This window comes from Echiichthys vipera, assembly GCF_963691815.1.
Source record: "Echiichthys vipera genome assembly, chromosome: 11".
NCBI lineage: Eukaryota > Metazoa > Chordata > Actinopteri > Perciformes > Trachinidae > Echiichthys > Echiichthys vipera.
The window spans coordinates 4,311,484-4,337,867 of NC_139836.1; the positions used below are offsets into that span (position 1 = coordinate 4,311,484).

A 26,384-nucleotide genomic window follows, 5' to 3' on the forward strand; every position below is an offset into this window, starting at 1 on the left:
AATCCCACAAACGTCTCTTGTGTTTCTCTTCACGCCCGTCGCCAACAGACAAACAGATGGTCAAACAGGAAGTTCACTTGCTCAAATATGAAAAGCTTTATTGTTTTCTGTGTTTAATGTTCAGAACCACCTTCAAGAGATCGATCCTGCGCACACACACGTCACCTCATCCTCTCTTAAACCTGCAAGATCTCCACTGGAGGAAGTGTTAATACTTCGACTTTTGTTTATAAAATATTACGACTTTTATTCACGAAATATTACGACGTTTAGTCTTGAAATATTACGACTTTTATTCTTGAAATATTACGACTTTTGTCCTTGAACTATTACGACTTTTAGTCTTGAAATATTACGACTTTTGTTCTTGAAATATTCCGACTTTTAGTCTTGAAATATTACGACTTTTGTTCTTGAAATATTCCGACTTTTAGTCTTGAAATATTCCGACTTTTGTTCTTGAAATATTCCGACTTTTAGTCTTGAAATATTCCGACTTTTAGTCTTGAAATATTCCGACTTTTATTCTTGAAATATTCCGACTTTTAGTCTTGAAATATTACGACTTTTAGTCTTGAAATATTACGACTTTTAGTCTTGAAATATTACGACTTTTGTTCTTGAAATATTCCGACTTTTAGTCTTGAAATATTCCGACTTTTAGTCTTGAAATATTCCGACTTTTATTCTTGAAATATTCCGACTTTTATTCTTGAAATATTACAACTTTTATTCTTGAAATATTACGACGTTTAGTCTTGAAATATTACGACTTTTAGTCTTGAAATATTACGACTTCCGAGCCTAAAAGCGTCGGCCATTTTCATCTTTGTGTGGAAGCGTTTTCCAGCTGATCCAAGAGGCTTTTTAAAGACTTTGTTTCTCCTCAGAAGCAGAATTTTGTCAACGTGAAGGAAAACTTCGTCCTTCAGTTCATCGCAAACGTTCAGCACCAACACATCTGGAGAAACGTGACGCTTTACTTCTGCGATGGATGCAAAGTAACAGAAAACGGAAACACTCAAACTGATGAATTCAGGACTTAACACCTCACCACACCTCCTCATGCTCCTCCCCTTTCTTCCCCTCCTCATTACTGTCCTCTTTTCTCCTCCTGCTCCTCCTCCAGGTGCAGAGGTCAAAGGTCGCAGCAGCTAAAGTGGGTTTACGGAGAGGAGCAGGACGGATGTTTGGGAGTAATCAGAGTGGATGGGAGTCCGGGGGTGGGGGGGGGGGGGGGCTGTATGGACAGCTGTCCGGGGTTTAACACTCAGGCATGAACACTTGTGTCCCGTCATTGTGTCCGAGGCGCCACGGAGGCCTCGGGGCTACAGAGCGGCTCTGGGGGGTGAAAGGTCACAAGGTCGACGCGTTCAAATGTTTCCCCATCTAAAGTCACACTTTTTAAAAGTCTGGGGTTCAAAACTCATCCGTGAAGCTTTTTGATTTCTAGTCTCACATCATTGTTAGCTCAATCCCCCGCTAACAGCTATATTTAGCCGCGGGAGCGCCGTGTCGGCTAATCTGTCTGTCCACCAGTTTAGCTTCAGACGGAAATAACTCAACAGCTATTGGATGAAACGTGGTTCATTCATGATCTCCTCGTCATCAGGAGAACATTTCTTTATGTCCGACACTTTAGTTTATGACCAAATACCTGCAGAAATAATGACGTTCCCAACCGCCTCAGATGGACTCTGTGTTTACCCATAATTAGCAAACGTTAGTATGCTAATTACACCATGTGGTGCAACTTCATGCTAATTTGTCTCACATACAAAAAGATAAGAAAGTCGGCGTCTGAAATGTGTTTCCTCAGGAGGGGGGCTGGAGTCTCCCTTAGAGAGAGGGGGAGAAGTTCAGCATCCGTGAGGAACTCGGAGTAGAGCCGCTGCTCCTTTGCGTTGAAAGGAGCCAGTTGAGGTGGTTCAGGATCATCTGGTAAGGATGAACCCTGGGCGCCTCCCTAGGGAGGTGTTCCAGGCACGTCCAGCTGGGAGGAGGCCTCGGGGAAGACCCAGGACCAGGTGGAGAGATTAGATCTCCACACTGGCCTGGGAACGCCTCAGGATCCCCCAGTTAGAGCTGGTTAATATGGCCCGGGAAAGGGAAGTTTGGGGTCCTCTGCTAAAGCTGCTGCCCCTGAGACCCGACCCCGGATAAGAGGCTGAAGATGAGATGAGATGGCGGGAGAAGTTTGCACAGAAGTGTAAGATCGTTCCCATCCTCACCGACCCTGTCATAAAACTCGTTTATATGATCACACGACGCCTCCGTGCTGTTTTTGTTTTGATGACGTATGCAGCGGTGCAACACTGGTGGCTGGTGTTGCCAGATTGGATGTGTTTTCCGCTCCATATTAACGCCTGTTTACGGTGTGTTTTAAACTGGGTTTCGCCTGGAAGGCTCTAAAGAAATGAACAAAGTTAAACTGAGAGAGCGTCGTTCACAGACACATGAGTGAACGCGTTCAGGCACAACACTGCAGATGAGGGTCAGGTCGCTGTGGAAGCAAAAGTCACATTCCTGAGGAGGGTTGTCAGATTAAGAGGACTTTAGCACGCAGACGCATTAATAATCACCTTATTGATTAATTCCGTTCCCATTTGACTGATTGTTTCATGTGAAGTCGTAAACCTTTTCCATGAACTTTCACAGGATTAAGTGATTGGAGGATGCAGATGTGGCGTGTGCGCTGGCGTGTGCGCTGGCGTGTGCGCTGGCGTGTGCGCTGACCTGTGTGCTGACGTGAACCTACATTCAGGATATTTCTAAAAGAAGATGACCCGAAAACAGAAAACGTGTCCTCTTCATTCTAACTCTGTTGTTCTTTAAGGACGCACTCCCACTGTGCGTCCGTCCCGTGCCCCGTGCTTTAGGGTCCTTGTCCCCCCCTCCAGGCCCGTTTGTGCTCACACTACCTGGGCCTCGGAGAATGCTTCTTGCTGCCTATACGTCATCACGCCGTAACACGTCACACGCATTGATGACGTCATGGCGATGCGTGGCTTTGTTTCCAGATCTTTCCGTAGACCTCAGAGTTTTTGTGCGTCTTGTCGACTGTTTTTGAATCTTTTCATCGACCAAATCTGCAGTAAACACTCCACCTCCGCATCACACCAACGTGAACCTTTCACCGCCATTGTTTTAAATGTCCGCGCATGGTCCCTCCTTCTTTTTTCTACGTGCCAACAGGCGCACAGGAAATGACACCAGAACCGCCGTAGGCCTCGTGCTCGTACACGTGCGCACGCTCGTGCTCGTACATGTGCAAACGTGCTTTACTAAAGCCCACCTCTCCCAAACAGGCCGTGGACGGCAAGCGTGCCGCTCCTAGACGCGGTACGGTTGCACTCACACTGGTCAAAAGAACCAGACTTTAGCCGTGAAACCTGTTTGGGCACGGTACGGAGGCACAGTGTGAGTGCGCCCTAAGTGGAGTTTTCGCAGGTTTGTTCTTGGTTTGTTTAAGTTGTCAACATCTTTGTGTTTGTTTGGACAGATCTCTCCGGGCAGCAAGGCGGCGCAGGGTAACCTGCTCCAGGGTGATGTCATCGTGGCCATCGATGGCGTGGGCACCGACGGGATGACTCACCTGGAGGCCCAGAACAAGATCAAGATGGCCAACTACAACCTGGCGCTCACGATGACCAAGTAAGGACAGGAACCAACGACGTCATTCTGATGCTATCAAACATATTCATATTAAAAGAAAATCTAAAGAATTAAATACAATAAAAATACAAACACGCTGTTCATCAAAGTAACTAAAAATATTAACTAAATATATTATATATATTATTAAATTATTAAATATTAACATGCAGTGAAGAATTAAAGTAAGGTATTCAAATTAAAATAAATTACATTCATAATAAATTAAAATGATTCTATATTTTCTAAATATATTCATATTAAAAAAAATACAAAGAAACTGTACATTGAATTAAAAATGTAACAAGAATAAAATTAATATTTAATACATTTAAATGATTCTATAAAATATATTTGTATAAAAGAATCTAAAGAATTAACAGTAAATTAAAAGTATAAACAACAATTAAACATAAAAATAAAAAAAGTAAATTTAATTTAATTTATTATAAATTAAAAGGATTCTATAAATTATATTTATATAAGAAAATCTAAAGAATAAAGTATAAACATACATCCAAGAAGTTAAAAATAATATATCAAAATTATTATAAAAAATGTATTTATGTACAAAGAATTAACAATAAATTAAAAAATAAATAAATAAAAATAACAAATACAAATTAAAAAATTAAAAGTAAATTATAACAATAAATAAAAGGAAAAAATCTAAATATATATATATTTTTCGACTATTTTTTTGGCAGTTTTCAAGCCTTTTATTATAAAGGACAGACAGGAAATGGGGTGAGAGAGAGGGGGGGGGGGGGGGACACGCAGCAAAAGGCCGCAGGTCGGAGTCGAACCGACTGCGGCTGCTGCTCTAACCACTGAGCCACCAACCGCCCGAAATAAAATACTTTTAACATGAAAAATGACTTAAACAAATAAAATAAAGGGGTTATATTTATTTCCTGTCAATCAAATAATTGATTTATGGACTAATGATTTCATCTGTACTGTTATGTTTGAATTTATATAGAGACTGAAGCTTTTAGATGAATTTAGTGAAGCAGAAAGTTGCATTAAAAGAAAAGTACGTCACAATTGTATAATGAAATATAGATGTACATGCACCCGTGCATTAATGTGATTTCTATAAAGGAGGGTTGTTCCGTAGTCGCTCAGGAAATAGGGTGAGAGAGAGAGAGAGGGGGAGACACGCAGCAAAAGGCCGCAGGTTTGGAGTCCAACCCGACCGCGGCTGCTGCTCTAACCACTGAGCCACCGACCGCCTGAAATGAAAATACTTTTAACATGAAAAATGACTTAAACGAATAAAATAAAGGAGTTATATTTATTTCCTCGACTAATAAATTCAGCTGTACTGTTTAATTTATGACTAAAGTTTGAATTTACAGAGAAACTGAAGCTTTGAGATGAATTTAGTGAAGCAGAAGTAGAAAGTTGCATTAAAAGAAAAGTGTAAAATAAAGAATATAGATGTAAATGCACCCGTAATGTGATTTCTATAAAGGAGGGTTGTTCCGTAGTCGCTCACGTGCTGCAGGAGGGGAACGAGGATGAGCATCAGGCTGTTTGGGACAGAAATAGAGTGAAATCCTCCTCCTCCTGGTGCCCTGAAGGTGTCTGACACAGGAGATCTGATAAACTCAGCGAGGAAATGAATGTGGGTCCAAAGCGGAGTCTCATAACTGCGAACCCTCTGGGAGATGAAGATAAGACGCGGGGCTGAGGACCCGGAGCCTCTCTCATCATTTCTTCCTGTCACTCGTTGTTGTTTTGTGAGAGCAAAGTGGCCGGCGACGCCCGCGGAGGAGCCACAGAGCGACACAGGGGTCAGGAAATAGATGTGAAGCTTTGACACACGGCGGCGAGCACAACAGAAGGCGTTTGACCCTCCTCCTCCTCATGAAACACTCACAATGCAGAGAAGGAAGCCAATCGATCTCTTCTCTCCGCGGCACAAAGTGGCTCCATTAAGTCCGTGACCGTCACTCGGTTTGGATCTCTGCCTTCAATTTCAGGACTCAACCAACCTAAACGACGGGATTTATACTTTAGGAGTAGCACGTGTTTCTTAGATTTACGTTTTCTCATCTGCCGTAACCGCGGTTACATATCGTCACGCGTCCGTAACCGTGAGAAGCTACGGTATCTACGCTGTCCCGATTCCTGCACCGTCGTCCTGTGGAAACGAACCGCGCCGGTCACCTAACACCTGTGTGTGCGGTGACATCTCTGCGTATCGTGCAACAAGTGTGTGTCCGTGTGTGTGTGTGTGTGTGTGTGTGTGTGTGTGTGTGTGTGTGTGTGTGTGTGTGTGTGTGTGTGTGTGTGTGTGTGTGTGTGTGTGTGTGTGTGTGTGTGTGTGTGTGTGTGTGTGTGTGTGTGTATTTGTTATTTGTGTAGGAGAGTCTTGAAAAGAGTGATCTGCGTTGTCTTTGTCGTCAGTTTTACAGAGAATAAAGATATTTTCCTTGATTTGGGCTCAGGACGGTGAAAGCATTCACGTAAACTAAAGCCCCGTTCACACGTCCGCGGTTATTTTTTAAAAACACAGACGTTTCCCTGCGTTTGTGCGCTTCGTTTACACACGATCGGAGAATTCTCCTCTGAATAGGATTCTTTCTGACGCCGTGTTTGGACGGAGACGATGTAGAAAGGAAACACTAAAGTGGCGTGGAGTTCTCACTTTTTATCCCGCGTGTAGACGAGCGTCTTTGGGGGTAAATCTGCGGCACACGGTGACGCAAAAGTGTGTAAATTGGATGTAGAGTGCACGTCAGGTGTGCAGGTGGAGCTGTGAAGCGCTGCCACACAACAGCACCCAGAGCTGGTGCATGCTGGGAAACGTCCTCCTCCTTCTCTCCCTAACAGCGGAGAAGCAGGACGCCGTACAGTGTGACAGGGATCTGCAGCACGGTCTGCAGCCTCCCACCGCCTCGGCTCCACCCAGGACACTTGAACGTCCCACTGATGGAAACAGTCCCACATGTTTGTTGTTGTTTACCTGAACTCTGCACACGGATGTTACGGAGACACGCACGCCACGAGAGCCAGCGTGAGCAGATCAGAGCTCACTTTAGTGTTTTTACCTTTACACGCAAACACAACGCTGGAGCAGATCAGAGCTCACTTTAGTGTTTTTACCTTTACACGCAAACACAACGCTGGAGCAGATCAGAGCTCACTTTAGTGTTTTTACCTTTACACGCAAACACAACGCTGGAGCAGATCAGAGCTCACTTTAGTGTTTTTACCTTTACACGCAAACACGACGCTGGAGCAGATCAGAGCTCACTTTAGTGTTTTTACCTTTACACGCAAACACAACGCTGGAGCAGATCAGAGCTCACTTTAGTGTTTTTACCTTTACACGCAAACACAACGCTGGAGCAGATCAGAGCTCACTTTAGTGTTTTTACCTTTACACGCAAACACGACGCTGGAGCAGATCAGAGCTCACTTTAGTGTTTTTACCTTTACACGCAAACACAACGCTGGAGCAGATCAGAGCCCACTTTAGTGTTTTTACCTTTACACGCAAACACAACGCTGGAGCAGATCAGAGCTCACTTTAGTGTTTTTAACTTTACACGCAAACACAACGCTGGAGCAGATCACAGCTCACTTTAGTGTTTTTACCTTTACACGCAAACTAAACGCTGGAGCAGATCAGAGCTCACTTGAGTGTTTTTACCTTTACACGCAAACACAACGCCGGAGCAGATCAGAGCTCACTTAAGTGTTTTTACCTTTACACGCAAACACAACGCTGGAGCAGATCAGAGCTCACTTTAGTGTTTTTACCTTTACACGCAAACACAACGCTGGAGCAGATCAGAGCTCACTTTAGTGTTTTTACCTTTACACGCAAACACAACGCTGGAGCAGATCAGAGCTCACTTTAGTGTTTTTACCTTTAACGCAAACACAACGCTGGAGCAGATCAGAGCTCACTTTAGTGACACTTCAGCCATAGATCGTTTTAATGTACAGTGTTGTGTGTATGTATCGCTAAACCTCTACTCTGTCGCTAGCCTGGCAGCCTGTCAATCACAAGGTAGCCCCGCCCCAAAGCATCCCCTGCTTTCTGGTCTGTTTGACTTTGAATACAAACACAAACCTGATCAGGAAGAGCTAAAGAACCACGTTTAATTTCATTTAATTTAGCTAGCATCGGTTAACTTTGTTAGCGAGGTGCAACCGAACGCTGATCAAAGCGCCCCTTACTCTCGTCTGTTTGACTCTAAATGGACCATAATTGACTAAATGAACATCATGCTGTATTGAAGAAGACCTGAAACTAGAGATTGAGACATAAACTCATTAGGAAAATGTTTACTGAGGAAATAAATCAAGTGAGAAGTTGAGGCTCATTTTCTCATTGACTTCTGTACAATCGCAAGTCTTTATTGAGCCGGTGGAGTCGCCCCCTGCTGGACATCGGGCGCTCTGTTTTTTTTACGCTGTTCAGCACCTTGACTCTGAAACCCACTCCCACTACACATATGCACATATTACATTAACACCCTCATGTTCTACCTCAACACAAACCTTTTCTGAATGTTCCTATTCCGTATAATTCTCTATCCCCCACACCATTTCATCCTCCTTATTTATTTATCTAGCGGCACTGTGTCTTCTTTGTATATGTGTATACGCATATGTGCTATTGTATTTATCGTTTCTTGCTTTGTTTGTCTTTTAACATGACCTTGGGTGTTTGAAAGGCACCAAGAAATACATTTTCAATTATTAATTTTCACGTTATTCAGTCGCTGGGGCGTCGATATGACCCTTGGTGGGGGTCAGCCCGAGTTCGCTCGGTGTGTTTGGATGTAATCTTGTTTTTTTCTGGGGTAGAGAAAAAGGATTACGCCGCGTAGCATCCTTCAGTATGTGGATCACTGTGATGTAAGCGTCATTTACTGACGGACGGAAACTGTGTCAGCATCTCTTTCATTCACCTGCAGAAGAAAAATCGTTTTCAGAGGAAAGAAGTGAAACGTTTTCAGCTACAAATGGGAAAAAGCAGGAGGTGGAGAGGGTGAGAGGTCAGAGAGAGAACATCACGGTGAGCTTTAGGGTTAGCGGGTAGAATAATATAATACAAAGAGTCCGTGCGGAGACAGGAGACGTCTCAGGAGCTCGGGGAAAGTGGAAGAAAAGGTTGAACGAAGGGCAGGGAACTTTTAAAGGCACGATAATAATATTCAGCCGAGGCACGCGGAGAGGTGAGATGGGAGCAGCGGGCAGATCATTTCTGCTTATTACGGAGCCGCGCAGATATTCAGCCGCGCTGGCAGGAGGTTACACGAGCAACACGCACGTTTGTTTTCCCCCTGAAGCTCATTTATTGAAGAGGAAATATCTATTAAATATATTATTAGCAGCCAGAGAGAAAGCGAAATATGTAAATGTTTTCAGACCAAACGTCCAACAAAGGCGGACTGGATTCATGTTGTGACTAAGGGCGCGCTCACACTGTCCTTCAGCACCGCGCCCCGTGCTTTAGGGTACTTGTCCCCCCTCCCTCAACCCCCGCACCCCAGGCCCGTTTGTACTCACACTACCTGGGCCTCGGCGTGAATGCTTCTTGCTGCCTATACGTCATCACGCCGTAACACGTCACACGCATTGATGACGTCATGGCGATGCGTGGCTTTGTTTCCAGATCTTTCCGTAGACCTCGGAGTTTTTGTGCGTCTTGTCGACTGTTTTTGAATCTTTTCATCGACCAAATCTGCAGTAAACACTCCACCTCCGCATCACACCAACGTGAACCTTTCACCGCCATTGTTTGAAATGTCCGCGCATGGTCCCTCCTTCTTTTTTCTACGTCCCAACAGGCGCACAGGAAATGACCTCAGAACCGCCGTAGGCCTCGTGCTCGTACACGTGCGCACGCTCGTGCTCGTACATGTGCAAACGGCTCTACAAGAGCCCACCTCTTTCAAGTTATGCGCAGTTATGCGCGGAGCGGGTGCACTCGCACTGCTTAAACGTACTAGGCTTTAGCTGAAAAAACGGTTTTGGCCCGGTACAGAAGGACAGTGTGAGTGCGCCCTAAGGGTCTTGGGCCGCAGTATGTCGCTGATATGCTCCCACTACGTAAGCCTTCTAGATCACTAAGGGCGCACTCACACTGTGCGCCCGTACCTTGCCCCGTTCTTTAGGGTACAAGGGTTTTTATTCTGTTTGTCTTTCTGTAATGCATTTTAATCGATGACGTGTTGTGATGTGAAGCACTTTGAGTCTGCCTCGTGTTTGAAAAGTGCGTTACAAATAAAGTTGCCTTGCCTAAAGTTTAGTGTGAGACTTTTGAATACGGTCGGACCCAAACTCTCCTCTCGAGATGCCAAAAGGTTGACGCATGCCTTCCTCTCTTCTTGCATTGATTACTTAGGCCAACCGCCAGTTACAGAGATTTTGACTTAATTTTGACAAGACACGGCTCCAAATGCCGGCCGGTCGACTGTTTGGGTGCAGCTCTAAAGCGAACAAATATGATCTGAATGATTATTTTAGCTGTTCCTCTTTTTCCTCCCGCAGGGCGAAGCGACCCATTATGATGCCGACACCGAGAATGGACGCTGCCATTCCCATGATCCCTCACCAACAGGTACCTTTACCCATCATGCATTTCTGCTGCTGCTGCTGCTGCACCACCTGATTCAGGCGTTATCACTCCATCGAATAGCCGTTATCAGGGCTCATCTGCTACACCTGCCGGCCGGTTCAGAAGGCCGTTATCATCAGCGTAATGGCGTTTTTTCCACAGAATGGTACCAGCTCGACTGCAGCGGCTACACGCTTGAAGGCGCGTCTTAAGTGGCGTGAAGCTCTGTGGTGGCTCTGTGTATTTTGTCTGAAACCTCTGAATCTCTTGATCGGGATGTTTTACTTTACGCTGCCGGTGACGTGTCTGGTTTTTGTCTGGAGCTCCGCGTGCCGCTGTTGTCGTGGCGTTTGCACGGAGGTCCGCCGGTAGACAATACGTACCCAAACTCACGTATATATATGGGGATACTACTACAACTCTCACATCGCACAGTTTGTTGCTGCTCTTTAGAAGCCGGCGAGCAAGTGGGACGTCTTTAAAACCGCCATAAACACGTTTCATTTCAAGTGTTGAGTAGCATTAAAGGGAAATACTGGCGTAAAATCATCCCACGGTCTTTTTCGGCACTGTTATGTTCTAATAACATGGTCACACCGTGATTCATGGGGTTTGCTGTATGTTGCTAAATAGGGGTTAAGGGACCTTTAAGAGACTGTGATTATTACGGGATGCTACGTTACGCACGGAGCACGTGAAAACAAAACAAGGAAGTGTCGATCGAGACATGAGGCTGAAGTAAAACGTCAGTGCGTGTTGGTCTTTCACACACACAACAGGCAATACAAATAAACCATCAAGACAGTTTTTTTTGTGCAGCAACTATTAGCGGAGAAATCCGATTGAGTCGCTAACAGCTGGACATGGCTAACAGTGATTAGCTCGGGGCAGCACGGTGAAGGCATTCAAAGGTCTTTTTTAACCACTAATGCTGCTGAAAATAACAGCAAACCTCTGCAGCAGCATGAGAAGAGTCCCTACCCACACAACAAAGCAGCATCAGCGTAGTTAGTGAAGCCAGAGTTTATTAAAGAGTGTTTTAAAGACTTACCTACTGGCCCCTGTACCAGCTCCTCTCATAGTAAAGTCCATTACAGTGGATTACCAAAGTCAATCCCAAAGGAAGGAGCCCATTGGTGCTTTGTTTTGTGTGTAGGGACTCTTCTCATGCTGCTGCAGAGGTTTGCTGTTATTTTCAGCAGCATTAGTGGTTAAAAAAGACCTTTGAATGCCTTCACCGTACTGCCCCGAGCTAACCACTGTTAGCGACTCTCCTGGATTTCTACGTTGATAGTTGTTGCACGATAAAAACTGTCTTGATGGTTTATTTGACGTGTGCAAGAGCTGAAAAAGACCATGGGATGATTTTACGACACTTTAATGACCTCGCATTGTTCCGCTTATTTCACAGCTACTCACTAAAGGAGTAAAAAAATAAAATTCACCACGATTTCTACCGCGAGTTGACGAAGGCGCTCCTTCAGATCAGAACTGCGTCCGTAGCAAGTCGCTGTTCTAAAGAAATAACGGAAAATCAACGTAACATGATAACGTCTTACTGAGCCGACCGGCAGGTGGAGGAGGGTCGCAGCGCCTCCTGTCTGTGGTCGTGATAACATCCGACCACGTCCGTTTAATCGCCCGTCTGTCCGCACACAGCCACTCTGGGTACTGTGGTGGAACGGATCAGCTGTTGTCTGTTATCTGTTCCTCTTTGTTTTGTTTCCGAGCCAAAGAGCTGGTGACGGAGTTTTTGTGTCAACACGTAGAGATTTATTTATTTTTCTCTCTGTGAGCATCAAAATCTGGACAGACTGGACACACGTGCAGGTGTGGACGCGTCCTGCTCTGCCAAAAGAACACACACACACACACACACACACACACACACACACACACACACACACACACACACACTGTGGACTCCCTCCTCTCTGTTTCAGTCACACTGGTTGTCGCCCCCTGGTGGCGGCAGGAAGAAAAACACGTAAAGACAGATTCACTGATACCAAAGTTCAGAAAGATGCCAAAATAAATAATGAATAATAAATGTATAGTTAATTAACTGATAATATATAATATATTATTTATATGTCATTAAATGTTTCAAAGATTATTTAAAAAACAAATGCTTTAATTTATTTAATTACATTTGACATAAATTGATTTTTCTGCTTCAATTACTTTTTTATTTTTTCAAATTGTATTATTTCCCCTCTCCATCTACTTTCCTATTTATTATTTAAATTTCCCATTTATTTATTTATTTATTATATATTTATATTTTATTTGAATTTATTTTTTATCGTATTTATTATTTTTTTATTTAATTAATTCAAATTAATTTATTGTTATTTTCCTTCATGTTTCAACTGATACGACTGAGAAGCATTAAGGTGTATTGATAATAATAATAATATATATATAATTATGATATAACAAAAATATATAATTAAAAATACAAAAATAAAACTTAAAAATAGAAAAGTTGAATCATTAAAATGTGGGACAAATGTTATAATACAGATGTGTATAGGTTTATATTGTAATTATATTTTTAAAACTACATTTTTTTGTAATTTAACAGTTTTATTGAAAATCGTGAGTAGACCTAATAATAAAAATAATAAAAAATAAGATTCAGAAATGTTGACATTGACATTTTGCTTTCAGTCTCTTATTGTAAAAAATATATTAATAACACATTTTACAACATTTACATTAGAATAAATCTATAAAACATATTAATCAGATATTAATAAAATACTACTACTGATAATAATGTATATAAATATTAAAAAATAGGGTTAGAATTACAAAAAAATATATTAATAACACATTTTACAACATTTACATTAGAATGAATCTATGAAACATATTAATCAGATATTAATAAAATACTACTACTGATAATAATTTATACAAATATTAAAAAATAGGGTTAGAATTACAAAAATATAACTTAAAATTCCTGTTTGAACATTATAACGTGGAGCAGATGTGACAGATGTAAGTCGTTGTGGTGGCGTGAGTCGACAGTACGATGTGTAAACGAACGTATTGATCCGATATTGATAGTTCCCTCTCTGCTCCTCCCCGTCTCCTCCCTCCTCCCGCTCCTCAGTCTCAGCCTCAGTCAGTGCAGCTCAACGGCCGCCTGTCGGCCTGCAGCGCCTCCTCGGGGCCTGCAGAGGCAGACTCTCCCGGGAGGAGGGCGGCGGCGGCGGCGGTCAGCCCCACTCAGAGGAAGCAGTATAACTCACCGATCGGCCTGTACTCAGAGGAAACTCTGAGGGAGATGGCGGCCGTTCAGGCAGGTCGGCCTGCCGGGTACGTAGAGACGAGGAGGAGGGAACATGGCGGGAGTTTGTTTCTCAGAGGCGGAGCTGCTGAAAGGACGAGGGGATGAACACAAAGCTGATCAGGAAGAGCTAAAGAACCACGTTTAGTTTGATTTAATTTAATCTAGCTAGCAACAGTTAACTTTGTTAGCGAAGTGCAACCGAACGCTAATCAAAGCGTCCCCTACTTTCGTCTGTTTGACTCTCAATGAACCATAATTTACTAAATTAACATCGTGCTGTAGAAGAAGAAGACCTGAAACTAGATTGACTTCACTTTTTTCAGACCCGGAAGCTACGTCCATCTTTATTATTCAGTCCAAATTTCAATGTTATCATATCGCTCCTTCCTCTTCTCCATGAATCCTTCTTGTTGCAAGTTTCTGTAGATGCTAGTTAAAACCCAATAGACATGTTGACGCTCATACTGCGCAGGCTTCAATATTTAGGCTTCAACGACATGCGGACATGCTGTTTTAAACAACTACTATGACGGATTAAAGTGTCACCTTTTTCACTATTTTATAGCGAAATACTCCTTAAACCAAAAACTGCACAATCAAACATTTTTCAGAAGGAATAAATCTGAAAATGGTGAGAAATTAACAACATTGGCAACCAAGATTATAGCTTTCCCTGACGTTAGCATGTAATTACTCACATCATAGCAGCACTTTTCTACATTAAAAACCATCAATAAATGCTTCTAAAAACCAAAAACTACACAATCAAACAAGTTCCATCAGGAATAAGATCTGAAATTGGGGGGAAATTAACAAAATCAGCAACCAAGATGATCTTTCATTTAACATTAGCATTTAGCTACATATATATATAACAATGGAGTAACGTTATATCAGCACTTTCTACCATCAAATATTACCAATAAAGGCTTTTAAACCAAAAACTACACAATAAAACAAGTTTTATCAGGAATAAGATCTGAAATTGGGGATATTAGCTTTCCCTGGTGTTAGCATGTAGCTATATATAACTTAGTTAGCAGTGTGACTCTGGACTGACGTTACTGCAACACTTTCTACCATCAGAAACCACCAATAACGGCTTCTAAACCAAGACTACACCATCAAACAACTTCCAGCAGGAATATGATCTGAAGTCAGGGAGAAATTAACAACATCAACAACTAAGATTAGCTTTCATTTTGCGTTAGCGTGAAGCTAGCTATAAAAATGTAGTGTGAAAGTTCACTTTCTCCAAAAAACTGGTTCTTTTGGCTTTTTTCCGGTCCCCCTCGGCCGCCGCAGCAGCAGCTCCGCCTCTGAGGTCCTGCGACGTTTCAGCAGCATTATCCCGCCGTGTTGACCAACAACACGTCACACCTGAGTTACACTCTTTAGTTATTAACTGACTCTAAACCTCCACTGACCTTTAACCCCGAGAAGAAGGAGAAAAGTGGACGAACCAGAACATTCAGTGTCTTCCAAACAATGAGTCCGCATCATATAACCAATAAATGATAAGATGAGGTGGTTCAGGATCATCTGGTAAGGATGAACCCTGGGCGCCTCCCTAGGGAGGTGTTCCAGGCACGTCCAGCTGGGAGGAGGCCTCGGGGAAGACCCAGGACCAGGTGGAGAGATTAGATCTCCACACTGGCCTGGGAACGCCTCAGGATCCCCCAGTTAGAGCTGGTTAATGTGGCCCGGGAAAGGGAAGTTTGGGGTCCCCTGCTAAAGCTGCTGCCCTCGAGACCCGACCCCAGATAATAATCGTTTTACTGCACAACTTTTATCTGACAGCTTTAGTTCCTTTACAGATTCAGATTATAAAAAACTGATTATCGTATGTTCAGGATATAAATTACACCTTTTTTTCACATGTTCGTTATTTTCACACGGCCGTAAGAGGGCGCTCGAGGCTTGTGTGCCAGTATCTGCTCCTCCTGTTACTCCTGTACCGCTGAAAATTTCAAATTTAAACATCAACTATAAAGAAAACTGAGGAAGACTGAACACAAAAGGAAAATCTTATTCTGCAGATCACGAGTAGTGAAATATGACACTGAAAAGAAAGTTTTGAGTGATATTTTAATTTATTTCCAACAAAAGATGCGTCTTATATATTCTTTTCTTCTTCATTATGCATTTTTTAGCCGGTGCGACTCATAGTCCCGAAAATACGGTGATTAAAATGAGTTCCATCTTTACCAGCTGCACCACTGACGCATCAATACGTCATTATATAATATATATTACTCTGCATAACAAGTGTGTGTTACAGAGCTGTGATGGGAGGGGAGTGTGTGGCTGTTACTATAACTGTTCATAATCGCACACACTCTCTCTCTCTCTCAGACACGCACACACACACACACACACACAGACACACACACACACACACACACACACACACACACACACACACACACACTGTTACCCAGCATGCCTACTACGAATCCCACTCGGTTGACAGTGTGATTCGGTTACTGTGTCACTGAAACACCTGTTGGTTCCTCTGGCTGCTGTTAAAGGTCAGGGAAGCTTCTGGACACACACACACACACACACACACACACACACACACACACACACACACAGACACACACACACACACACACACACACACACACACACACACACACACACACACACACACATACACGTTACAGATGCTATAAAAAAACAACGAAAAAAGCTAAAAGTACCGGCCACTTGGTGCTTACTAAAGTGCCAGTGCGGTCTTCTGCTGATGTTCCCTCTCCGTCACCAAGAAACACATCAACAAATAAACAAGTAAAAAACGAGCTAAGAAGCTAAAACACTGCAAACTCAGTCTTACATTTGTCATATATTTATTTATTAATGTAACCACCCCCATCTTCCCTTCTGTACAAATCAAACACCTGTTGTTTACACTTTCTTTTAAACTTTTACTATTTCTCATGTCAAAACTATTCCACAGAACTCCTCCCCAGACTGAGACACTGGTAGATTTCAGGGCTGTTCTTGTGAGGTCACATCTCTGCGTCCTTCGCCTTCCACACTAAAGTACTTAGATAACAGCAGGGCGTTGATTATGTTTCGCCCTAAAGCCAATTTGTTCAGTTTTTAATTCAATCAAACCTAGAAATGTCTCTGCAGCCGCCCCCGAGAACACTCATAAGTGCGTTCATTGTACTTCGCAAACGATACGGATTTCTCTTTCCCGTAGAATAATTAATGGATTCAAATTGGTGTTGTATGTGTTGCCCCAGACCTCCTCATTAAGGGCGCACTCACACTGTGCCTCCGTACCGTGCCCGAGCACGTTTCACGGCTAAAGTCTGGTTCCTTTGACCAGTGTGAGTGCAACCGTACCACGTCTAGGAGCGGCACGCTTGCCGTCCACGGCCCGTTTGGGAGAGGTGGGCTTTAGTAAAGCACGTTTGCACATGTACGAGCACGAGCGTGCGCACGTGTACGAGCACGAGGCCTACGGCGGTTCTGAGGTCATTTCCTGTGCGCCTGTTGGGACGTAGAAAAAAGAAGGAGGGACCATGCGCGGACATTTCAAACAATGGCGGCGAAAGGTTCACGTTGGTGTGATGCGGAGGTGGAGTGTTTACTGCAGATTTGGTCGATGAAAAGATTCAAAAACAGTCGACAAGACGCACAAAAACTCCGAGGTCTACGGAAAGATCTGGAAACAAAGCCACGCATCGCCATGACGTCATCAATGCGTGTGACGTGTTACGGCGTGATGACGTATAGGCAGCAAGAAGCATTCTCCGAGGCCCAGGTAGTGTGAGTACAAACGGGCCTGGAGGGGGGGACAAGGACCCTAAAGCACGGGGCACGGGACGGAGGCACAGTGGGAGTGCGCCCTGAGAGTCTGTCTTCACTCACTGATTGGACGGCCCTGCAGCCTCGAGGCCTGTGGCAGGAGATTGGGTCCGTCTCCGCCCCCTCTGACTTTTTCTTCCTCCCTCTCTGTCCTCTTTTATAACTCACCAAACAGTTTTCTAATGACTTCATCTTCTCTCTCTCTCTCTCTCTCTCTCTCTCTCCCTTCTGTCTCTTCTGTCTCTTTTTTTGCCGTCGCTCAAACAAGGTTTACCCTCCCGCGGCTCCCAAGTTAGTACCGCCTCCTGCTGCCTCCTGCATCTTGTGTTTGCTCTGCTGTTTGGTCCTTTTTAAGGCATGGTGTGGTTCTGTGGGTGTCACGCTGTCCCCTGTTGGGACGGAGTGCCGTTTTCAGTGCATCATTGTCCAATATTAGACGACTGGGTAAAATTACGGGACGCAAAAGCTGGATATAGTTGGTTGCTTCTGTTCCTGAAGTCTAGACCCCGTTTCCCATGAGCCCAGGACGTCGCCCTCTTCTTGTTACTCGCTGTAAACCGATCCAGCGTGGTCGATCACCCAGAGACTGACAGCTTCTTTAAACCGAAGAGACAAATGAGTCTGCAGCTAATGAAGAGGCAGTGAGTTAATGAGCTGTCAGAATCCGCCCGAGGGTGTTTGTGAATGTTTTATTTCCGTCGCTCTGGTGTTGGTGTTGTGCTGATTGGCTCCGCATGCATCCGCAGACTCATCCGTAGATTATAAAACACGTATTTCATTAAATCCCCGCTGTGTTTCCGTTCTGGTGCGATCATTTGTGAGAAGTCTCTTTGGCATTTAAGTAAAGGTCGGAGGTTTGAACATGCATGAGGTTTGATTAATGTCATATCTGAACACGAGAGATGGGATCGAACTGATCATCTCTAACTGGATGTGTAGGTCCTGGTGTGTGTGTGTGTGTGTGTGTGTGTGGTTGGTTTGTTTTATTTCCGTCTTTCCTGCAGCTGTAAAGGCCACGGAGCATGATCGATGACAGCCCGTTTACCTTCCCACGCCGTCAAACGTCGCCGTTTTGCCACGACTCACAGGACGCCTCAGGGCCTGTGTCCACATAGCGGGATTCTGTTTCTGAGTGCCAACGCTTTTTTCAATTGTTTCCGCCTACACCGTAAAAAAAAAAACGGTGAAAAAAAGGTAAAACAGCTGGTAGCAAACGGACGGATATGGTGAAATTACAGTAAATAACCACATCACAGGATTAAATGTAATAAACTGTAAAAACGAAACAAAACCAGAGCCCATTTTAAAGTCAAGATCAGTTCAATTACGTCAAATATGCTGTAATTTAATATGGTTATTCTGTCGTGGACGGTTCAGGGATAACACGAAAATGGTGGACCCAATGCAGACACGGACACAAAGTAAATACAAACCAAACGTTTAATAATATAAACAAATAACCGCGAAACACTACAGAGAAAACAGATGCTATAACTAACAAGACGATCACGGTAACAACAGGAACGAGGAGACGACGGAAGATCAGGGAGACGGACGGGAAACGGGAACACGGGAAACTACGGAGAAAACAGAACACAAACACGATTAGTAAACTTACGATCGGGAGCGTGATAACCACAACGAGAAAGGGGACGCCAATCTGGGGGGAATAGCTTTACCAGTAATGGGTCTACAACGGTCCGGCGCTGCATGCCTGTCAGCTCGAGGTATTTATAGTGGCACAGGTGATCAGCGTAACGGGCTGCAGCTTGGGGGGGAACGCCTACCGGACCTAGACAAACATGAACACACATACATAAGCAGGGATACACAGACAGAGGGAGACAAACTCACACAAAAGGGAAGAGAGGAGGGACTGACAGAACCAGATCTTGACATATTCACTGTAATTTCACACTATCCATTTGGAAACTTTGCAGTCAGTCGTTTTACCGTTTTGTGACAGTTCTGTCACAATGATGCCATGATGTCATCAATGTGTGTGACGTGTTACGGCGTGATGACGTACAGACAGCAAGAAGCATTCTCCGAGGCCCAGGTAGTGTGAGTACAACCGGGCCTGGAGGGGGGGACAAGGACCCTAAAGCACGGGGCACGGGACGCACGCACAGTGGGAGTGCGCCCTTAAATGCTGTTTGCAAAGAATTTCTTCCCGCTTGAAACACATGAACATGAAAACGCCTCCAGGACGCAGAGACATGTAATGTTTCCGGCACAACACACACCAAGCTTTCAACGGCTAACCCCATCCGCGACGGCGGTGGACGAGTTAACAAACACCTGACTTTTCACCCAGAAGACGGCGGTTTGTGTCCCATGTTTGCGCCGCTTTTCCAAACCCTGACTGCCGCCTAAACCTGACCACGTAGTATTAACATTAACCACGAGTTCCCTGTCTTTAAAACAGCGACCGACGGGGCGCGTAGAGCGTAAAGTGACACCAAAGCATCCTGACAAAACGGCGGCGTGTGACGAGTTGGGATGAGGTCGGGTCGAAAGGTGCAGATGACGAGGAAACATTCAGACATCGACGTTAGTTTACGGTTCTTTATCAGCATCAGATGTTGGATTTATCCGCACGTGTCCTTCGTGTTCTGTCTTAAAACATGTTTAGTCAGCTGTTTTCCGCGTTGGTCGTATTTGCTGTGAGCATGACCGCATGCGTCTTCCTCGCCCGCCTTCCTGTCTCCCGCCCTCACAACCTTTTCCTCCACCTCTCCGTCCTCCTTCCCTCTCCGTCTCCACACCGCCACAACAGCGCCGGCTTCAGCCCCGCCCCCCTCTCCACCCATAAGCCCATCGAGGTGAAGGGCCCCGGGGGCAAGGCCACCATCATCCACGCCCAGTACAACACGCCCATCAGCATGTACTCGCAGGACGCCATCATGGACGTCATCGCGGGGCAGACGGGGGGGAAGGGGCACGACGCTGGGTAAGAACACCTCCTCCTTCCTCCTCCTCCACCTCCTCCTCCTCCACCTCCTCCTCCCTCTTACCTAACCCTTCTTCCTGTACTCTAATCTCCTACTTTCTACCTAAGGGTTATTTTTTCTTCCTCTTCCTCAGTCTTTATATTTCTTCTTCTTGCTAAAACGACCCAACAGTTAATCCCGAACACTCTTCCTGTCGCCGCACCGTCCTCTCTTCCTCTTTTTTGTTCTTTTCTCGTTGGCTTGATGATTTCTGAGGTTAGAAAGAGGAAAACGGTGACTTTGCGTCAGTGTTCTTGATCGTCGGAGGTTTCAAAGCAGTTTGTGTCGTCGTTGGTTCTGCAGCTGAGTTTGTGTGCATGTGGTGGACGTGTGACTTGAATGCATTCAGTCTCTAACACGGTCTCCAGGATCACGATACACATCCTAACCTCAGACGTACACATTGTCTACACATACCACCAGATTAAAGCCAGAATCCGTGGCATCCTTTAAACACGGTCTGTATGTGGGGCGGCTGTGGCAGAGTGGGTCATCCTCTGTTCGAGAGATTGGTGGTTCGATCCCCATCTCCCCCCGGTCCACCTGTCGAAGTGTCCTTGGGCAAGACACTGAACCCCGAATTGTGAATGGTTAGATTAGATTAGATGGTATGTAAATGTCCACTGCCATCAGTGTGAATGTCTGTGTGAATGGGTGAATGTGACAATCACTGTGAAGCGCCTTGAGTAGTCAGAAGACTAGAAAGGCGCTATAGAAGTACAAGTCCATTTACCATGTTAATAGACTGTCTAATAAAGATGGACGTAGCCTTAGACTCCAGGGGCGACTCCACCGGCTCCATAAAGACGTGTGATTGTATAGAAGTCAATGAGAAAATGAGCCTCAACCTCTCACTTGATTTATTCTAATGAGTTTATGTCTCAGTCTCTGGTTTCAAGCCTTCTTCAGTACATCACGATGTTCATTTAGTAAATAATGGACCCATTTAGAGTCAAATAGACCAGAAACCAGGGGATGCTTTAGGGAGCGGGGCTACCTTGTGATTGACAGGTCACGGTGCTAGCGACAGGATAGAGGTTTAGCGATTCATACACAACACTGTGTACATTTTAATAGACCTGAGCTTGTTTTTTGTGGTTGCCTAAATATGTCTTGTTCTGCAACTTGCTAACAAAGCTAACATTAGCTACCTAGCGCTAGTATTAGCTGGTTACTCAAAGTGAAATTCTGGCGCAAAATCATCCCATGGTCTTTTTCGAACGTAGTTAGTGAAGCCAGAGTTTATTAAAAGAGTGTTTTAAAGACTTACCTACTGGCCCCTGTACCAGCTCCTCTCATAGTAAAGTCCATTACAGTGGATTACCAAAGTCAATCCCAAAGGAAGGAGCCCATTGCTGCTTTGTTTTGTGTGTAGGGACTCTTCTCATGCTGCTGCAGAGGTTTGATGTTATTTTCAGCAGCATTAGTGGTTAAAAAAGACCTTTGAATGCCTTCACCGTACTGCCCCGAGCTAATCACTGTTAGCCACGTCCGGCTGTTAGCGACTCTCCCAGCCCTCGCTTATAGTTGTTACATGAAAAAAACTGTCTCAATGGTTTATTTGATGTGTGTAAGTGCATAAAAAGACCATGGGATGATTTTAACTGGAGGGTAAACTGCTGATTTTCAACCGGGTCTGTGTCAAGTAATTAGTGAAGTGGTCATCAACAAGTTTTGATGATATCTTATGAAAAGTTATGCATAAACATTCATATGACATTTTTTGGAATATGACGTCCTAGTTTACACTGTGAAGTACTGTAGTGATTTTTAGATTTTTAGTTTCATGAGGCAGCGAATCGTGCTGGACGCCCTTGATTTGCAAAAAGTAGCCTGGAGCCCGACTTTATGCAAACGAGGAGCTCCGAGCTCTCAGCTGCAGCTCATACTCAGTGCGTTCACAGTCACATCAGTCGCCCTCGTGCTCGTACACGTGCGCACGCTCGTGCTCGTACATGTGCAAACGCGCTTTACTAAAGCCCACCTCTCTCAGACGGGCCGTGGACGGCAAGCGTACCGGTCCTAGGCGCGGTAAAGTTGCACTCACACTGGTCAAAGGAACCAGACTTTAGCCGTGACACGTGCTCGGGCACGGTACGGAGGAACAGTGTGAGTGCGCCCTAATACTACGTCACCTGATTTCCTTCTTTGCTCCAGACGTCATTCCTATATTAATAAAAACGTGACTTAAACATGAATTATGATGCATCACTTCCTGTCGTTACTACACATGAGGTCATCTGCTTCATCTCTCAAATAACCGAGAGCAGGTGAAACATTTCTACACGTGTTCTTGGCAGCTTTCCTCTCTGAGGTGTGACGGAGATTGTTCTGTTTTTGCTTGTTGCTGCGTTTTTTTCATCTTCTTCTTCTTCCTCGTGCACTAACAATCAATTTCCCATCCTGTGGGGAAATTGCGGCAGCGTGTGCATGAAATGAAAGAGTAATCGCTCTTGTTTTCTTTCTCCCGAGAGGAAAAAAAGGCGAAATTGCTCCGCACACATTCTTCCTGCTCCCCTTTTACACTCTGTGATAAACATCGAGAGAGGAAACCAATCACGCTTCTGTGCGTCCTCATCGTCTCCGCTCTTCAAAAAACGGCGTCGGAATAAAAACACTAAACAGACACAAAAAAACGCCGCAGAGGAGACGACATGAAAGGAAAAACACCAGAGGGACTCGAAAGGATGCGAAATTCACGACAAACTGAATGTTCTGGACACTTTTCTCCTTCTTTTGTTGGTTTGGGTCCAACAAACAAACCCTGAAACGCACATTTTCATCGTTACTTTCACGAGAAATCAAATCAACACCAGCTCAATATTGCTTTCCCTTTACTTTCCTCCCTTTATCATTTCGTGCATGAAAGATTTCCCCCCTAGCGCTCCGGGTTTCAGTGAAAACGCAGCAGAGCGTCTGAAACTTTTACCCTTTTCCACCAAAACGCTTTTTCTATAAGTCCGCGCGGGCTTTAGTGTGTCAGTGTTGACCTGGTTTGGTGTCGCGGGGGTGTTTGCAGTCCTCTCCCAGTTAACGGTGCTGTTGTAGACAGCGCCTCCGCGGTCTATCAGGCCGTGCAGAGCGCAGAGAAGGACCAGGACCAGGACCCGGGCGAATGGGGCCGCCGCAGCGCTCCGGTCAACGTGCAGTCCAAGTCCTTCCGGGTCCTGGCCCACGTGACCGGCACCGAGTCCGGTAAGTTCCTTTTTATTAGAGTTTGAATTCTTCTGTGAACTTCGGCCTCACAGATGTGAAGACGTCTGCGCCGCGCTGTGTTTTCTGTTCCAGCACCTGGAGAGGAGGAGGAGGAGGAGGAGGAGGAGGAGGAGGAGGCAGCAGCTCTGAGGAGGAGCAGGTAGGCAGCAGAGCTCCTTTAGACAGCTGCTGACCCCCCACCCCCACCTGTACACTCTGCCCCGCCCCCGAGCACCTGACCCCGCCCCCTCACCTCGCCTCACTGCCCCTTTAACGTCGCCTCTGCGGTCTTTTTCTGCACTGACGTACATGAAACAAACCGTGGAGACAGTTTTCCTGTAAAATCTATATAATAATAATAAAATGTAATAAAGTGTTTTAAGTCGATTTAATAATAATACATAAAATGTTTAAACTATTTAATAATAATAAATAAAATTTAATAAAGAGTTTAAACTCAATATAATAATAAAAAAAGTATATTATAGTGTTTAAACTATGTAATAATAAATAAAGTGTTTAAACTATATAACGATAATAAATAAAGTATAGTAAAGTGTTTAAACTATATATTATAACAAATAAAATATTTAAGCTTTATATAATAATAATAAATAAAATATAATAAAAGGGCTACACGGTGGTGTAGTGGTTAGCACTGTCGCCTCACAGCAAGAAGGTCACAGAACCGCACAGAAACCTCGGCCTTTCTGTGTGGAGTTTGCATGTTGTCCCCGTGTCTTCGTGGGTTTTCTCCGGGTTCTCTGGTTTCCTGCCACAGTCCAAAGACGTGCAGGTGTTCGGTTCATTGATGAGTCTAAAATTGCCCATAGGTGTGAATGGTTGTCTGTCTCTGTTCGTCTCTATGTGTCCTGTGATAGACTGGCGTCCAGTCCAGGGTGGACCCCGCCTCACGCCCGATGCCAGCTGGGATCGGCTCCAGCACCCCGTGACCCCGACCCCGGGATAAGCGGTTGAAGATGAAGATGAAAATATAATAAAGACTTTAAACTCTATATAATAATAATAATAATTATAAAATAAATCAATCTTAATGAATGTTTTTCTAATATTAAGCAGCAGAAGAAGAATTTAACTTTGAGTTATTGAAGTTAAAGTCGTTATGATCATAATATTAATAATAATAAATCTTATAAAGCGACGCTGTCACCAGCAGAGGGAGCACTGACACTGTTTTCTGTTTCAAACACAGAAAACCCATTCATTCTTCTCTAAGTTTATTATTATTTAATAATCTCCAGAGAGTAAACTAAACATTATAAACAATTATAAAAATTATCACTAAACACGTTTATATTTATTAAAGCTGCAGGTTTGATACGCAAATGTAACACACTGCGATTTAACTTTGAATGAATAAAATGTATTTACTTCAAACATGTTAAAAAATAATGTTTCAATAAACAAGCAATATATACAATATACTATATATATATAGAAATATATACAATATACTATATATATATATATAGAAATATATACAATATATACATTATATTACAACCCAATATACAAGAAACACACATTTAAATATTACAAAAAGGAGCAGGAAGTTTATTTGTATCCAACAAATAAGCTGTAAATATGAACAATTGTCATTATTTAATATAAACCCTAATACAAAATACTTATAAACAACTGTACTGATTCTATAATCTACATTTTATTATCTTTATTTCAAACAGAGATGCTTCTTTTCACCAGATTAGAAGAATAAGAATAATAGTTTAAAACCGGAGATCACAGTGTTTGAATCTTTGTCTCCTGCTGCTCCTCACGCTGTTTACACTGTTTACTCTGTTTACGTTGTTTACACTGTTTACACTGTTTACGTTGTTTCAGCTTCTGTTGTCAAAGTGTTTGTGAAACAGGAGCCGAGCAGACGCTCACGCCGCGTCTGCTCCGTCTCTGAGGGGACGCACAAACCTTTTAACCCTCCTCCTCCTCCTCCTCCTCCTCCTCCTGCTCCTCCTCCTCCTCCTCACTGATGGATGGAGCTTTCTCTGCTCCGCGCACTTATTGAATCATCCCTCCATTACGCACGATCGATCCCTGCTGCCTGAAATACACCCAGACAGCCTCCGCCCTCCGCCCTCCGCCCTCCCGTCAGTCCGTGTACGGCGTGCAATGACTCAACACGGATCGATAGGAGCAGAGGTGGAGCTTTTACCCGCCGTGAAGAGGCCGCGGTCGTCCCTTGTTGCAGATGTGACTCGCAGGAGGAAATGTTCCTGTTAATGAATTTAATAAAGTCAAAGTGAATCCTCCGCACGAGCAGCTCCGCACACATCAGTCAGTGGGTTTATCAACAAACACACACTTTTATTTCTCAGGAAGAGACAAAATATATATTTTATTCTCTTTTTCAAAGCAAAGAAATTCATTTTGTGTCTTTGTGGTCGTTTTGTGTCTCTTTGTGGTCGTTTTGTGTCTCTTTGTGGTTGTTTTGTGTCTCTTTGTGGTTGTTTTGTGTCTCTTTGTAGTCGCTTTGTGTAATTTTGTGGTTGTTTTGTGTCTCTTTGTTGTTGTTTTGGTTCTCTTTGTGGTCGTTTTGTGTCTCTTTGTGGTTGTTTTGTGTCTCTTTGTTGTTGTTTTGTCTCTTTGTGGTGGTTTTGTGTCTTTTTGTCGTCGTTTTTGTCTCTTTGTGGTCGTTTTGTGTCTCCTTGTGGTCGTTTTGTGTCTCTTTGTGGTTGTTTTGTGTCTCTTTGTGGTTGTTTTGTGTCTCTTTGTAGTCGCTTTGTGTCATTTTGTGGTTGTTTTGTGTCTCTTTGTGGTCGTTTTGTGTCTCTTTGTGGTTGTTTTGTGTCTC

The 26,384-nt window shown here is 44.0% G+C and overlaps 1 protein-coding gene across 5 annotated transcripts in view; it reads left to right on the plus strand.

Moving 5' to 3' along the window:
- The window catches only part of LOC310953472 (LIM domain-binding protein 3-like), a 55,673-nt gene that overhangs the window by 17,250 nt on the left and 12,039 nt on the right, over nucleotides 1-26,384 (plus strand). For 3 of the 5 annotated variants that reach the window (XM_083922515.1, XM_083922514.1, XM_083922513.1), the window contains exons 3-5: nucleotides 3,503-3,654; nucleotides 10,174-10,243; nucleotides 13,365-13,570. In XM_083922515.1, coding sequence (XP_083778641.1) covers nucleotides 3,503-3,654; nucleotides 10,174-10,243; nucleotides 13,365-13,570 — 428 coding nt within the window. Of the gene's footprint in view, nucleotides 1-3,502; nucleotides 3,655-10,173; nucleotides 10,244-13,364; nucleotides 13,571-17,634; nucleotides 17,658-20,145; nucleotides 20,320-26,384 lie in introns of all 5 variants that reach the window. The other 2 variants (XM_083922516.1, XM_083922517.1) reach the window with 1 other exon arrangement.